This window comes from Paramormyrops kingsleyae, chromosome 9, assembly GCF_048594095.1.
Source record: "Paramormyrops kingsleyae isolate MSU_618 chromosome 9, PKINGS_0.4, whole genome shotgun sequence".
Classification (NCBI taxonomy): Eukaryota; Metazoa; Chordata; class Actinopteri; order Osteoglossiformes; family Mormyridae; genus Paramormyrops; species Paramormyrops kingsleyae.
The window spans coordinates 7,067,555-7,080,097 of NC_132805.1; the positions used below are offsets into that span (position 1 = coordinate 7,067,555).

Below are 12,543 nucleotides of genomic sequence, written 5' to 3' on the forward strand. Positions count from 1 at the left end.
GCACTTAACATGGAGTCCATTTACCAGTAAGTCAGACAGAATTCCCATCATTACATGTGTGTTTTACTGGAAAATACAGTGCATACCTGTCTCATTGTAAATGTGTAAATACGTCTGTGTGCCTCGCTTTCTGTGTGTGGGCTGATGTACGAACATCTGTTTTTGTGTGTTTCCTGAAGGGGGCTCTGTGTAAATACTGGACTATGGATGTCCGGACTATTTGTCAGGTCCCCACAAAGACCTGAGAATGCAATTAAAAACTAAAAATGCCAAAAGTCTCATATTTTGTTTGGTTACTTGTGGTTAAGGTTAGGGCTGGGTAGGGGTTAGATTAGAGTTTTCCTCATATACATGAATGGAGAGTCCCCACAAACATATAATTACAAACCTGTGTGGTTGTGTGTGTGTGTGACTCTTTGTGTGGGAGCACAGACATGGTCTCTGTATTTGTGTGTACAAGTATGATCTGTGACATGTGTCTTTGTCCATGTGTGTGTAAAATGTAGGTTTTGTGTTTGTAAATACGGGTCTTTATGTTTGCATTTGAAAATGTAGGTCTTTGTGTGTGTGTGTGTGTGTGTGTGTGTCTATAAATGTAGGTCTTTTTTACAGACTAAATGCAGGTATGTGCATGGATGAAAATATAGGTCTTTGCATTTGTGTATAACTGTAGGCCTTTGTGTGCATCAATACATGTGTGTAAGTGTTTGTGAGTGCAAATAGATATATAGACGGCAGATAGATAGATAGATAGATAGATAGATACATACATACATAGATACATACATACATACTGGCGTAGGAGTTGGAGGCAGGGGGGGTGGGGGGTCGTGTGCCCCTCAGCATTTAATTTGGATTCATTCCTCCCCCCCAATAAATTATTAAATTGTGTGTCCCTCAATATCTCCCACATCGTTGGTCACACTCTGAAGGATCAGATAAAATAGATACACACAAACACCACAAATACGTACAGTCAAGCACACGTTCACTATGACACATACCAGCGCGCCACAGCCAAACACACATGTGAATTACAGATACTGACCCTGACTCAGAGTCACACGCATAAAACACAATCGCATAATTTACTGTGATGGGGACACAGACACACACACACGCATGCGCTGACACACCTGACTTACAGACAAAGGTTCCTCCGTGTCCCTGTCCTCGGACTTGGGCACCTCCAGGCGGTCGATAAAGGTCTGCAGCTCCTTCCGGAAAGCCTTCATCTGCGCGTTGATGCGGTAGAGCAGCTCGTGCTCTCGGATGCGGTTGCCGTCGTCCTCGTCGTCCATGCGGCTGAAGAGGTCGCTGTTGGCCACGTAGACGCGCGTCTCGGTGATGATGGTGCTGGTGTCGGCGATGAGTCGGTCGATGGTGCGGCCCAGCCGCTCTGCTTCCATGCGGATGTCGATCATCTGCTGGCGGTCCTTGAAGCCACGGGGCAGGAAGCGGCCCTCGGGGGGGTAGAGGGAGCGAGTGGGGGTCAGGCAGCGCACGCTGCGCACCTCCTCGGAGTCGCTCTCGCCACCGACGGGGCCCTCGCGCTTGCGATGAGGCGGGCGGGAGTCGTCGTCGCTCTCGCGCCTGCCGCCGTCGCTCTCGGCGTCGCTGTCCCGGGGGCTGGCGCGCAGGCCCAGGTGGGACGCCAGGTCGTAACGCTGCATGTTGGACATCAGCACGCGGTTCTCGTACTGCAGCTGCATGACTCGGCCGCTCAGCTCGTTGACGTGCAGCCGCGCCGCCTTCAGCTCCTCCTGCAGCGCCTCTGACTTGGCATCGCTGCCGCTGCCGTGCCGCGTCCCCTCGTGGGAGCCCGCCTTGAACTTGAGCTTGTTCAGCTCACTGGTGACCCTCTTGTTCTGTTCCTCCAGGTCGGCCAGACTGCGCCGCAGCAGTTCCGCCTCATCCTCCACCAGCTGCAGCTGCTGCCGCAGCTCGGACACGCACTCCCCCGACTGGCGGCCCGCCAGCCCGCTGCCGCCGTCTCCGTCCTCGCCACGCAGGTCGTCCAGCTCCGCCTTCAGCCCGCGGTTCTCCACCTCCAGCTCCACAATCTTGCGGCCCAGGATGTTGGCTTCCTCCTCCACCAGTCGCAACCTCAACTTAAGCTCCGCCTCGCGCGTGCTGGGGGGGCCTCCAGCCTCTCCCTTTGGCAGGGGGCTGTCCAGGTCCCCGTAGAAGGAGCGGTACTTCTGCAGCTCGTGCTCCAGACGGTCCTTCTCCTTGTCGATCTTGGCCATCTTCTTTCTCATCAGGGTAGCCTCTTCCTTGATGAAGGCCAGTTGGCACCTCAGGTCCTCGTTATCCTCCTGAATGCAAACACCCAGAACCAAAAAAGAACCCGTTGGTGCCACATTTAGAACCGGGAATGAAAGCACCAGACAGCACTAGACCAAATGCCACAATGCGTCAACTGTGTTTGTGTGTGTGTGGATTATGTTTATTTTGCATTGTGGGGACCAAATGTCCCCTGCAATGTGATAACAATATATTTTGACATTGTGGGGACCATTTTTCAGGTCCTCAAAAAGATCTGTGAATGCAATAAGAAAACTATAAATGCCAAAAGTCTCGTATTCTGTTTGGTTACTCATGGTTAAGGTTAGGGCTGGGTAGGGGTCGTCATGTTGGGATTACTGTTTTCCCAACAGAAATGAATGGAGAGTCCCCACAAAAATATAAGTACAAGCCTGTATATGTGTGTGTGTGTGTATGTGAGTGTGTGTGTGTATGTGTATGTCTGTTTGTGTGTATGTGTGTGAGTGTGTGTATGTGTGTGTATGTGTGAGTGTGTGTGTGTGTGAGTATATGTGTGTGTGTGTGTGAGTGTATGTGTGTGTGTGTGTGAGTGTATGTGTGAGTGTGTGTGTGTGTGAGTGTGACTGTGAGTGTGCGGCAGGCTCACCTCAGTCGGAGTCTGTGGAGTTCTTTTCTCACCCTTCTGAACATCTTTACTTCCCCTCCGTTTCAATGAAAGCTGAAACAGAACATTTCTAAAATTATTTTGAAATAATGTCTTATTTAGCATTTTAAATATCAAAATAACTCAGTCCTTACTGTTGCAAGCAAATTGACATTCTGTGATTGATTAATTCCTCCACAATACTCTGATTCACAGGTGTATTACGTCAGTCCAAAAAACAGTGACACGTCACTTTCAGATCACATGACTGAAAGTCACCTGACCTCACTGTGCACATCCAAACATGCCAGGACTAACTTTGTGTACATTTCATATAATACTAATGTAAGCCTACACTAACTTTAATATGAAATTACATTAAAAACTGGCCTAATGTCACACCAGCATTTGCAGTAACAGTATGCAGCTCCCTCTTTATTTTCTTTTGTAGAAATTGAAATTTAAAATATTTTGGCACAAAATCAAACACTAACTAGGCCATGGGGGAAGGCTGATCTGTACTAGATCATTTTAGGAGTACAGTAGACTGTGTCACACCCTGCTCGACCGACCCTTCTGTGTGCCACGCCCCCTCGTTAACCTCGTGTGGAATCCCTGTGCGATCAGCTGTTTTGAATTGTTTTCCTGATTCCTGTATATTTCGCTCTGCGTTAGAGTATGTTTCCCTAGTCCTGTCATTAACGTCAGTTTAACGTTGCTGCCAGTCCTCTCCCCGTACTCAGTGTTCCCCGTGCTTCCCTTCCCACCGTGCTCACTGACGTCTTATGACAGACTGCACCATTGTACGAGCTCAGTGGGATTTTTCCTGACATCAGAATAGGACCCACGGTGGGAACATACACTGTAGAAACTATTACAGGGTCTTTGTGAAAAATGGGGTTTGGCACATATCAGCAGGGGGGAACAGAAAGGACTCAGAACCCAATCCCAACCGGGAGGTACGAGACTCTGTGTGACTACCCCTACCGCCATTGCTGTCCACAGGGAAACATGGCGTCACCATTATGAACTACTCTCTCCAACCGGGTCCCATAAAGTACCACGACGCTCCATGGACACCTGTGACTTCCCTTCCGGGGATGTTGGTCCGGTCCAGCTCACCTCCTTGGCTTTATCCAGCTCGATCTGCAGGGCCTGCTTGGTCACCTCCACCTCGATCAGCTGCTGCCTCAGCTTCTCGTTCTCTTCCTCAGTCTTGGTTCGCTTCTCCTCCACGTTCTCCAGCTCATGATGCAGCCTCACAGATACATCCTTTGCCACCTGCAAGCACCAAGATGTGGCAACATATGGGTGAAAAAGCATCCATACTATGATGAGAAGACTCTGATGAATTACAGAAGAGACAAGAGAATTTCTGGTACAGAATCTCCTTCCTCACTTGATATTGTGTCTGCCTGGAACTCTGCTTTTAAGGATGAGACCTTGAACTGCACAGATTCCTTCATCTGCCTCATATACGATGAGACCTGATTAATTCAAGCTCAGACTGCTAGCTTGAGCAGGACAATCAGATCTATCCCAGAATCCTCTGGGGTGCCCAGCAGCAGTGGTGCCAGACATGTTTGTGATAACAGACCTAGCATCGTGACTGCAGCAGATGTTAAGAGGGACACAGAGGTGCACAATGGCAGTGTGCTGGACTGCAGTCACTAGCGGAAAGTCTGGGCTCCTATCATCTTAAGGCAAATCACATCACTATAGGATGATATACATGAAAACATATCCTAGCCTTCACAAACAGGACTCTTCCACAACTTTTCCTCAAACCGGACACACATTTCCTATAGTATAACCATATTAATATTAATTAAATAACAGCATAAATCTTTATTTTGCATGCCCATAGGGCCTATGCACTTCCCAGCAATCCTGAAGATGGTTGTTAGACACACAGATGGATGCTCACACTCGGCCAGTGTGTTTACCCTTACCCCACCCCCTACCCCTCTCCACCACGCCCTTCCCTCATCCCTTCCATTTTAACTACCTTTAGGTCCTGCTCCAGACTCCGGAGAAGCTCTCCATCTACTTCCCCGGTCTGAGCGTACCGCAGCCGCTTCCTCTCCGCCTTGCGCAGGCGGTACTGGAGGATCCGGCAGTTCTTGTTCGCCCGCTCCAGTTCGCGCCGCATGTCCAGCAGCTGGCAGGTGTCCTCATCGTAGAAGGTGTCGCGCATCTCGTCCATCTCTGTGCGCATCTCCTCGATTTCACTCTAATTCGCACCATCGGTAAAGAGACACACCGTTCAGGGAGGACGGCTATTCCCGTTATAAAAGCGGACTGTTGCGCACGGTACGACAGCCATAATACAACGGATATGCAAACAATAAAACACATTTTGCACCGTCATCTTCTCAGCCCAGGCCAGTCGCCATCAAACAATAAAGTATAGCCTTAGTCTATAAATTTGCATTTTTTTTTGCGCATTATATAAGGGCAAAGAAGATGAAAACCTACCCGGAGCTCCTCATTTTCCTCCGCCAGCCGCTCGATCTCGTCCTGCAGACCCTGGACTTGCTGCACCCCCGTCTCCGTGTCGATGGCTTCGGAAGACTGCTCGGGCTCCGTAGCCGGAGCGCTCTGTGTTTTCGTTTGCATCTTTCCTCCCTTTTTCAAGCTCTTGTTGATGTGAAACTGGATCAATTCAGATTGCAAGCATCCCTCCTTCCAGAAACCGGGCCCGCAGCCCACTGAATTCCTGCCGCCCTGCTTGCCGCAGTTGGCCGCCGCCTCGCCTCCTTTCGTGCCTTTCACCTTCCCCTTGAATGTCTTCAGTGAGCTTCCCGGCTGGTCCGACACGACGCGGTGATCGTCCCCTTTCGGGGAAGATACGTCGGTGCACACGCCGTCGGCCGATGCGTCTCCGCTTGCCTCCGCCCTGCTGGCAGGGAGCGTTTCAGCACCACCGGGAGGGACAGCAGCCGCGCCTTTGCCGGGGTGTCTGTCCCTGTTCGCAGCTGTAAACGGGGGTGGGTTGCCGCGGGTACTCTTCGATCCTTGCTTCGTTGCGACGGATTTGGTCGCAGTGGAGGCTTTGGCGGCCGTCCTGCTCGCTCCGTCTCTGAATCTAGCCGGGGAAGACGCCCGGTGCTGCTTCCTGTCGCTGTGGTCCGCCTGTCGGGGGTCCGCAGCGCCGCCGGCGGCGGGGTTCATTCTGTCATCTGCGAGCGCTCAGTACGCGCCAGCCGTCCATCCCCGCATCCCTGGGGCCGGAGAAATCCTGCCGATTAAATCATTTCCGACAGCGGCGATTTCAGGGACCACTGTGCTGCAAACCATGCGTCCGTCTTTTCCATAAAGACCAGGCAATTATCAGAAAAGCAATTTTATTTCTCACTTACAAAACCTTTTTTTGTGACCAATACGACGCTTTGGGTATTCACCCTTTGTTTTAAAATTTCCATTTTGATTTATCTTAAAATAACACGGCTGCATTTAGATTCACTCAATACTGTCCGTAGTGTAAGGATTTGGCACCGGATTCGTGGTTAACGGTGCACAAAGCCGCTATATCGAAGACCTTCACTGTTCGGTTCAAAGGCACACTTCTATCGGCCATTACACTCATTTATGAGTTATGTGAATATGATCCACACATATAGTCACGTCTTCACTAACAGCAGATTTACCTTGAAATGCATGTTACCTAAATTGACCGCATTTATACTAAGGAGTCATTCCCAAAGTGCCAAAACAAATTTCGACGTAAGTAATCATTGTCCCTAAACTCTAAAATAACGCCCCCGCCGCTCCCAAAGCTCACACCATTATCCGGGGGGGCATTTCGGGACACTGGGGTACTTGAAGTGTGTCCTTTATTGTGTAGTGAAAGAACAGGAAGCCGGATGTCTCACGACGGGGACCCGGACAGCTCAGTGACTTTGTGACCGTGCAGTGACTCTGTCCCCGAAACGGGCGAGGCGAGTGTCCGGCGCCTCGCTCGCAGTCCCCGCTACACAGCAACTGAAAGGAGGCGGCTGAGTCCTGCCAGGCGCTCCTGCAAGGGGACGGAGGCTGTACCGGCTCTGCATGCTGGTTAAGAAAGTCCAATTAAAACCTAAAGTGCAACCCCAATGGCGGGACCTGTGAATGGCGTCCCCCCCGCCCCCCCATCCCACACCAAGGTTCCTTATGGTCATGTGACTCCAGTCAACCCCTTGTTAGCAGACTCTACTCGGGAAGAAAACCGACCCAGCGGGATTTAACCAACCTTTATTACTTTTGTTGCATTTTTGCACGAAAAGTTATTAAACCTTAAATGAGTAGCAGCGCATAATACTAGTAACAATCCCTTTTGAACCAGTTCAAGCATCGAAAGTATCGATAAAAACAGCCGCGTGGATGAAGTTAAAATAACTGCATATTTAGGTTTAAAATATTACTTACTGAAAGGAAACGGCAGTTTGATTTCAGCGGAGGAGGGAGCTTGAAAGATGCTGACACTAATGTACCAGGCACTGCAAGACCACCAGCGAAATACTGGCTTCAATATTCATGATGTGACGTCAGCATAAGGAGGGGCGGTAGCTGGGACGTGAAGCCGACGGTCCGCCGGGCGGAAGCAGATAGTGCGCCCGCGTACAATGTGCCTTTGTTCGCAAAATCAGTTCATCCCACTACGTGTCCTGTGTTATATTTACGTGCTGCTTGGCTCGGGGCACAAGACAGAGCGTGTCTCTCTGTCAAGAGGAACAGTTTTAGCTGTGCATGCATTTGCGGTAGATGGCAGCGTTGTAGCCTTCAAAAACATGAGAGACAAATACCACATCGGAGTATTTAACCCAGCCAATGAAAGCTGGAGCCCCGCCCTGCCGTCACCATGGCAACATACACCCCCAGCCACCCCCACATCTACCACAGCAACACCAAGACAGCAGACTCCAGGGACCATCAGTCTTAGGTTACCTATCCCAACCAAAGCCTTTTATAAAACTGAAATAGCACAGCTTTGCTTGAATGGTAAATCAGTAAGACAAAATTCCACAGCACCAGTAGCCCAAACTACCTGCATGAATTCTAACAGGAATACTGTGGATCAAAACCACAGCGAAAAAAATCCATGACTATAAAGTTGGTTTGATGTCTGTCGTGTTAGTCACGTGACCTTTCATGGGGGAGGAAGAGATTAATCAGTCAGGGTATCTCATCTGCTGGCTACACTGCAGCCTCATCGTTCTTGGTTTCTAGCTGGTTGCTAAGAGAGGCATAGTGTTTTTCCTCCAATCAGCACTCAGCTGTTTTGCATGATGCCACGTGATTTGCTCATTAAAAGAAGGAAACCCAGAAGTGAATTAAACATGTTCCCATGTGTACGGCTTGTGTCAAGGGTTAAGGGGTTTATCAAGGTGTACCCAGAGTCTAGAATATAATAGTAAGCCATTTCGTATAGGTTGCACAATGCGCTCAACAATCCCACAGGCTGGGAACTACAACTTCCATGAACCTATCTGTGACCTTCCTGTATGAGCACCGCCTACTTTCTTGTCTGAGCCTGTAGAATGCAAGCGTGTAGCACAGACAGGTAAGCAGCTGCTCCTGTCTGTGTAGGTTTCCTTGTGAAAAGAAGCCAATTAGCCATGCAGAAAGATGCATACATCTGAACAGTTTAATCATATTCACTGTGATCGGAGCGTGTTCCAAATGGTTTTGCTTTTTGTATGTGACATAATGGGCGTTTTCTCATCTTGGCTGTGTCCGAAATCATGGGCTATGTAGCCTTTGCAGGCTGCGTCCGTCGAAGGTTCACATAATGAGTCTTGGGATCCCTGCAGACGATTTACACATTTCTAGGCTGTATTTGAAGGAGCCTTTGAAGGGTGGCCTTGTCACTCTGGCGTATTCGGTCTTCAAACGCAGCCTAAGAAGGACACAGAACCTGAATTTGGACACAGCCCATGTCTTCAAGTATGAGGTATAAAGAAAATTCCTAGTGTGGGGCGGGGGTACAATCCTGGGAACCATTAGATCTTTAATAGCATCAAGGACTCATGGGACAGTTCAGACTGGTCATATCCAGGATGAGTGTGGGGGGTTGTTTAGCTAAGCCTGTTCTGGAGGCGGGGGCTGGGGGATATTTCAGTGTAATGGCAAACAAGCATTCGTGCACGCAGCGGGGGAACATAAATCTTAGGTAACGTCTCTGTGTTGTGCAGGGAGCAGCGCCCCGGTGAGACTGAGCCCTTTCCCTCTCGTGGAGTCCGGTCACCAGTGTCATTTTGCAGGACTCGGGTCCTGTCACTGAATGTCTGTCACTCTATCATGCCCCCCCCCCCCCCAGCCTAGCACACATGGTAACCTGAGAGGCAGAGGTGTGTTTCTGGCTCATTCTTATGCTGGGGGGATTTTTTTTATCAGTGTTACACTGAGGCGATTGATGCTTCGGGGGAGCAAATACAGGACTCCCCCCCCCCAAGTCCCAAACAGAATTTTTCTGAAGGGGGGCACAAAAAAGTTTGCAGATGGCTTGTACGAAATGTATACATTTTATATTTTTGGGGGATGGATACAAAAGACAGGAGGGCTGCAGCCCCCCTAAATAGGGTCTGGAACCGCCTGGACACCACACGCCGTCCTTATTACGCCCCCGTCTTCAGACTTGGGCTCAAGGACGGCCTGGTCTTTCTGGAGTCAGACTCCAGCTGTCTGTGGCATGGCAGGAGGGGGGGGGGGATTCCAGGGGAAGGGCAGGTCACATGACTGGGGGCCTGGAGGCTGGGAGTGCGGGGAATTGATTGACAGGAATCTCTGCATCACAGCTGCGAAACCCGAGGCAGCAGATGCCGTCGGCCTCATTATGAGAGTGCCGACAACCATTAATTTCTCCATTATGTAAGGGAATATGCCCTGCAGAGCAGGAGGTCAGGGCTGTGCTCCCGAGCCGGGGGCCTGAAGTTTGCAGGACAGACAGAAACTAATTTTGCATCTATAGGCACTGGGGTGTGATTAGCCTGAGAGGGGGGGGGGGGCTTATATAAATGTGAGCCATGTGGCTGTAAGGGTTCCGAGGACAAACAGTGTGATAGGAGACAAAGCCATTGTATCTAGATGATGTACGGAAAACGTGTTTGCTGGTTTAAGCCGATAAACTCTGGTGTGGTCATGTATATATTACATTGTGGGGACCAAATGCAGGGACCATGTTTTCTGTTCCCACAAACTCAATTTTTTAAAAGTCTGTGACTGCAATCAAAAAACTAAAAACTGTATTTTGTTTGGTTACTTATGGTTAAGATTAGGGCTGAGTAGGGGTTAAGGTTGTCATAGTTAGGATTAGGGTTATGCCCATAGAAATGAATTGAGAGTCCCCACAATGATATAGATACCTGCTCTGTTTATGTGTGAATGTGTGTGTGTGTGTGTGTGTGTCCCTTCCAGGGTGCCGTCCTTCCTTATGTTCTAAGCTTCCTGGGATTAGCCCTGGATGACTGAACCCAAACTGCACAAGCCCTGAATGAAAAAGGATGGCTGTTGTTTCCCATTTGAGTAAAATCAAGGTGTGCTTTCTCATGCTGATGTCATCAGTTTCATCATGAGCCGTGACTGCGTTGCACCAGGGTGTGACATATCACAAGCCAATCCTACAGGGCCTCTATACTGCCGTAATACTACTAGGAGAGATTCTGCTCTTTCTGCACGTGTTGTTCCAGTTTAATCCTCCTTGTCCTGGCGACACAGCGGATTGCCGGTGACTTACAGTACGTGCGTTACGTGTGACTACGGGAGTATCCAGGGCTGTGGTGACTCTCTCTCATGGGTCTCAGGATGTCCTTTCTGACAGGGTATCTAACCTCTGAAAGACATACAACCACACATCATGTTCCCATTGCCATCATAGAGCCCTTAATTTAGGTAAATTAAGAGTAATTAGGATAATTAAAGTGACTCAGAGTCCCTAAATAGATCAAATAGTTCCTATGTCTGTCTATCAGATTCAAATTCAGTTGAGTGAAATGGATTTACCAGCATGAAGATAGAAACCTCATGTGACCAGGGCACAAACTGACCAGGAAAGTATGTTTACGGCATTTCCTTCAGAGCCCGTCTTTTTTTTTTATGTCTTTTTTCCTCCTTATCCTAAAACAGCAACCCTCCGTCTCCCCTTGCCTGGAACAAAACAAGAGGCCTTTTAATGTCCAAATTTATGTGCACATGTTTTTTTAAGATGTACTCGGTTGCGAAGGACAGCCATGTGGGAAATGGCTATGCAGGGTGAAGAGATTTCATCAGAGGGGAGACATTGCCCAGCTCTGTGTACCGATACCATGGAAACCTTTGTTTCTACAGCTCTGCTCTCCGAGAGGGTGGGGGGCTAGGGGCTCCCTCGTTGTCATCAGCCGATTTGGTCGTCAGCAAAGGAGCAGGAAATGTGAAAACAGCACCCTCTGCTGGTGAAACAGTAGGACAGACGCCGCCATCTGGTCATCCGTGGTCAATCAGCCAGAAGGCAGTGTGAGACGATGTGAGGGAGCTGTTTATAGCAGTGTTTTTCAATCCAGTTCCTTGGGGACCCCCAGTGGTCCATGTTTTAGCTCCCTCCCAGCTCCCTATCAGACCATCAGAAGATCCCCGATGACAAGGTTGAGAAACATTGGGTTATAGCAAATATAGCTGGAATATGGTGTGTGTGTGTGTGTGTGTGTGTAAGTGTGTGTATGAGTGGATTAGGTTTATATTACATTGCGGGGGACCAAATGTGTTATTTTGACATTGTGGTGAACATTTTTCAGGTCCCCACAAAGATCTGTGATTGCAATCAAAAAACTAAAAATGCCAAAAGTCTCATATTTTGTTTGGTTACTTACGGTTAATGTTAGGTCCGGGTAGGGGTTAAGGTCATGTTGGGATTAGAGTTTTCCCCATAGAAATTAATGGAGAGTCCCCATAAATATATAATTACAAGCCTGTATGTGGGCGTGTGTGTGGGTCGTACTAAAGAGATCAGTTGCATTATGGGATGCTTGCAACAATTCAGTTTGCCAAATTACTGCCCTGTTAGACCAGCCCCAGTTTACAGTGAATGGTTACTGTAAAGTGGAAACATCTAAGAGCAACCATAAAGAGGGGGGCATAAAGGGGGGGGGGGGGGCACACACATGCCGACACACCGGGACCTCGGAGTGCTGAAGCATGTGGTACATAAAAATGGCAACAGAGTTTGAACCTGCCTCAGTAAACAATGTCAGCATGAGAACGTGATAGTTTCCATGATCAAGTTGTCATGCGCAACACCACGCATCAACTCAGCTGTTGCCATCGGACTGGAGCAGGAGAAGTGTGTTGTAGGGGTGGGACAATTCACACTTCACACACTGGGCGTCTCATGCTCAAAGCTGGGTCTGATGGACTACCTGCCTCCATGAGAGCACAGTCCCTTAGTTCCAATGAAGGGTAATCTTAATTCATCAGCATACAAAGACATTTTAAACAACTGTGTGCTTCCAACTTTGTGGCAACACTTTGAGGAAGGCCCTTTCCTGTTCCAGCATGACTGTGCTCCAGTGCACAAAGTGAAGTGAGTACTCAGTGATTGTGACTCTTTATACTCAACTGGTTGGTTGAAAAAAAATCTTGGTTTGGATTTTTACTTTCTGGACTGGAACTATCTACCTCTG

The 12,543-nt window shown here is 49.0% G+C and overlaps 1 protein-coding gene across 1 annotated transcript; it reads right to left on the reverse strand.

Annotated features, from left to right (window-relative positions):
* Nucleotides 1-42: 42 nt before the first annotated feature.
* On the reverse strand, nt 43-7,397 carry LOC111844570 (microtubule cross-linking factor 3). The gene is made up of 7 exons (XM_023813129.2): nt 7,319-7,397; nt 5,390-6,152; nt 4,920-5,144; nt 4,034-4,192; nt 2,915-2,986; nt 1,137-2,318; nt 43-926 (listed from the first exon to the last, which is right to left on the reverse strand). The coding sequence occupies exons 2-7, from the start codon at nt 6,083-6,085 to the stop codon at nt 882-884; spliced, it is 2,379 nt and encodes a 792-aa protein (XP_023668897.1). The 5' UTR covers nt 6,086-6,152; nt 7,319-7,397; the 3' UTR covers nt 43-881.
* Nucleotides 7,398-12,543: the final 5,146 nt, after the last annotated feature.

Coding starts and splice junctions, on each gene's coding strand:
- LOC111844570 (XM_023813129.2), bottom strand. CDS start 6,085: ATGAACCCCGCCGCCGGCGGCGCTGCGGACCCCCGACAGGCGGACCAC. Junction 2,319..2,914: donor CTCCACAGACTCCGACTGAG/GTGAGCCTGCCG, acceptor GTTTGCATTCAG/GAGGATAACGAGGACCTGAG. Junction 927..1,136: donor AACCTTTGTCTGTAAGTCAG/GTGTGTCAGCGC, acceptor CTGATCCTTCAG/AGTGTGACCAACGATGTGGG.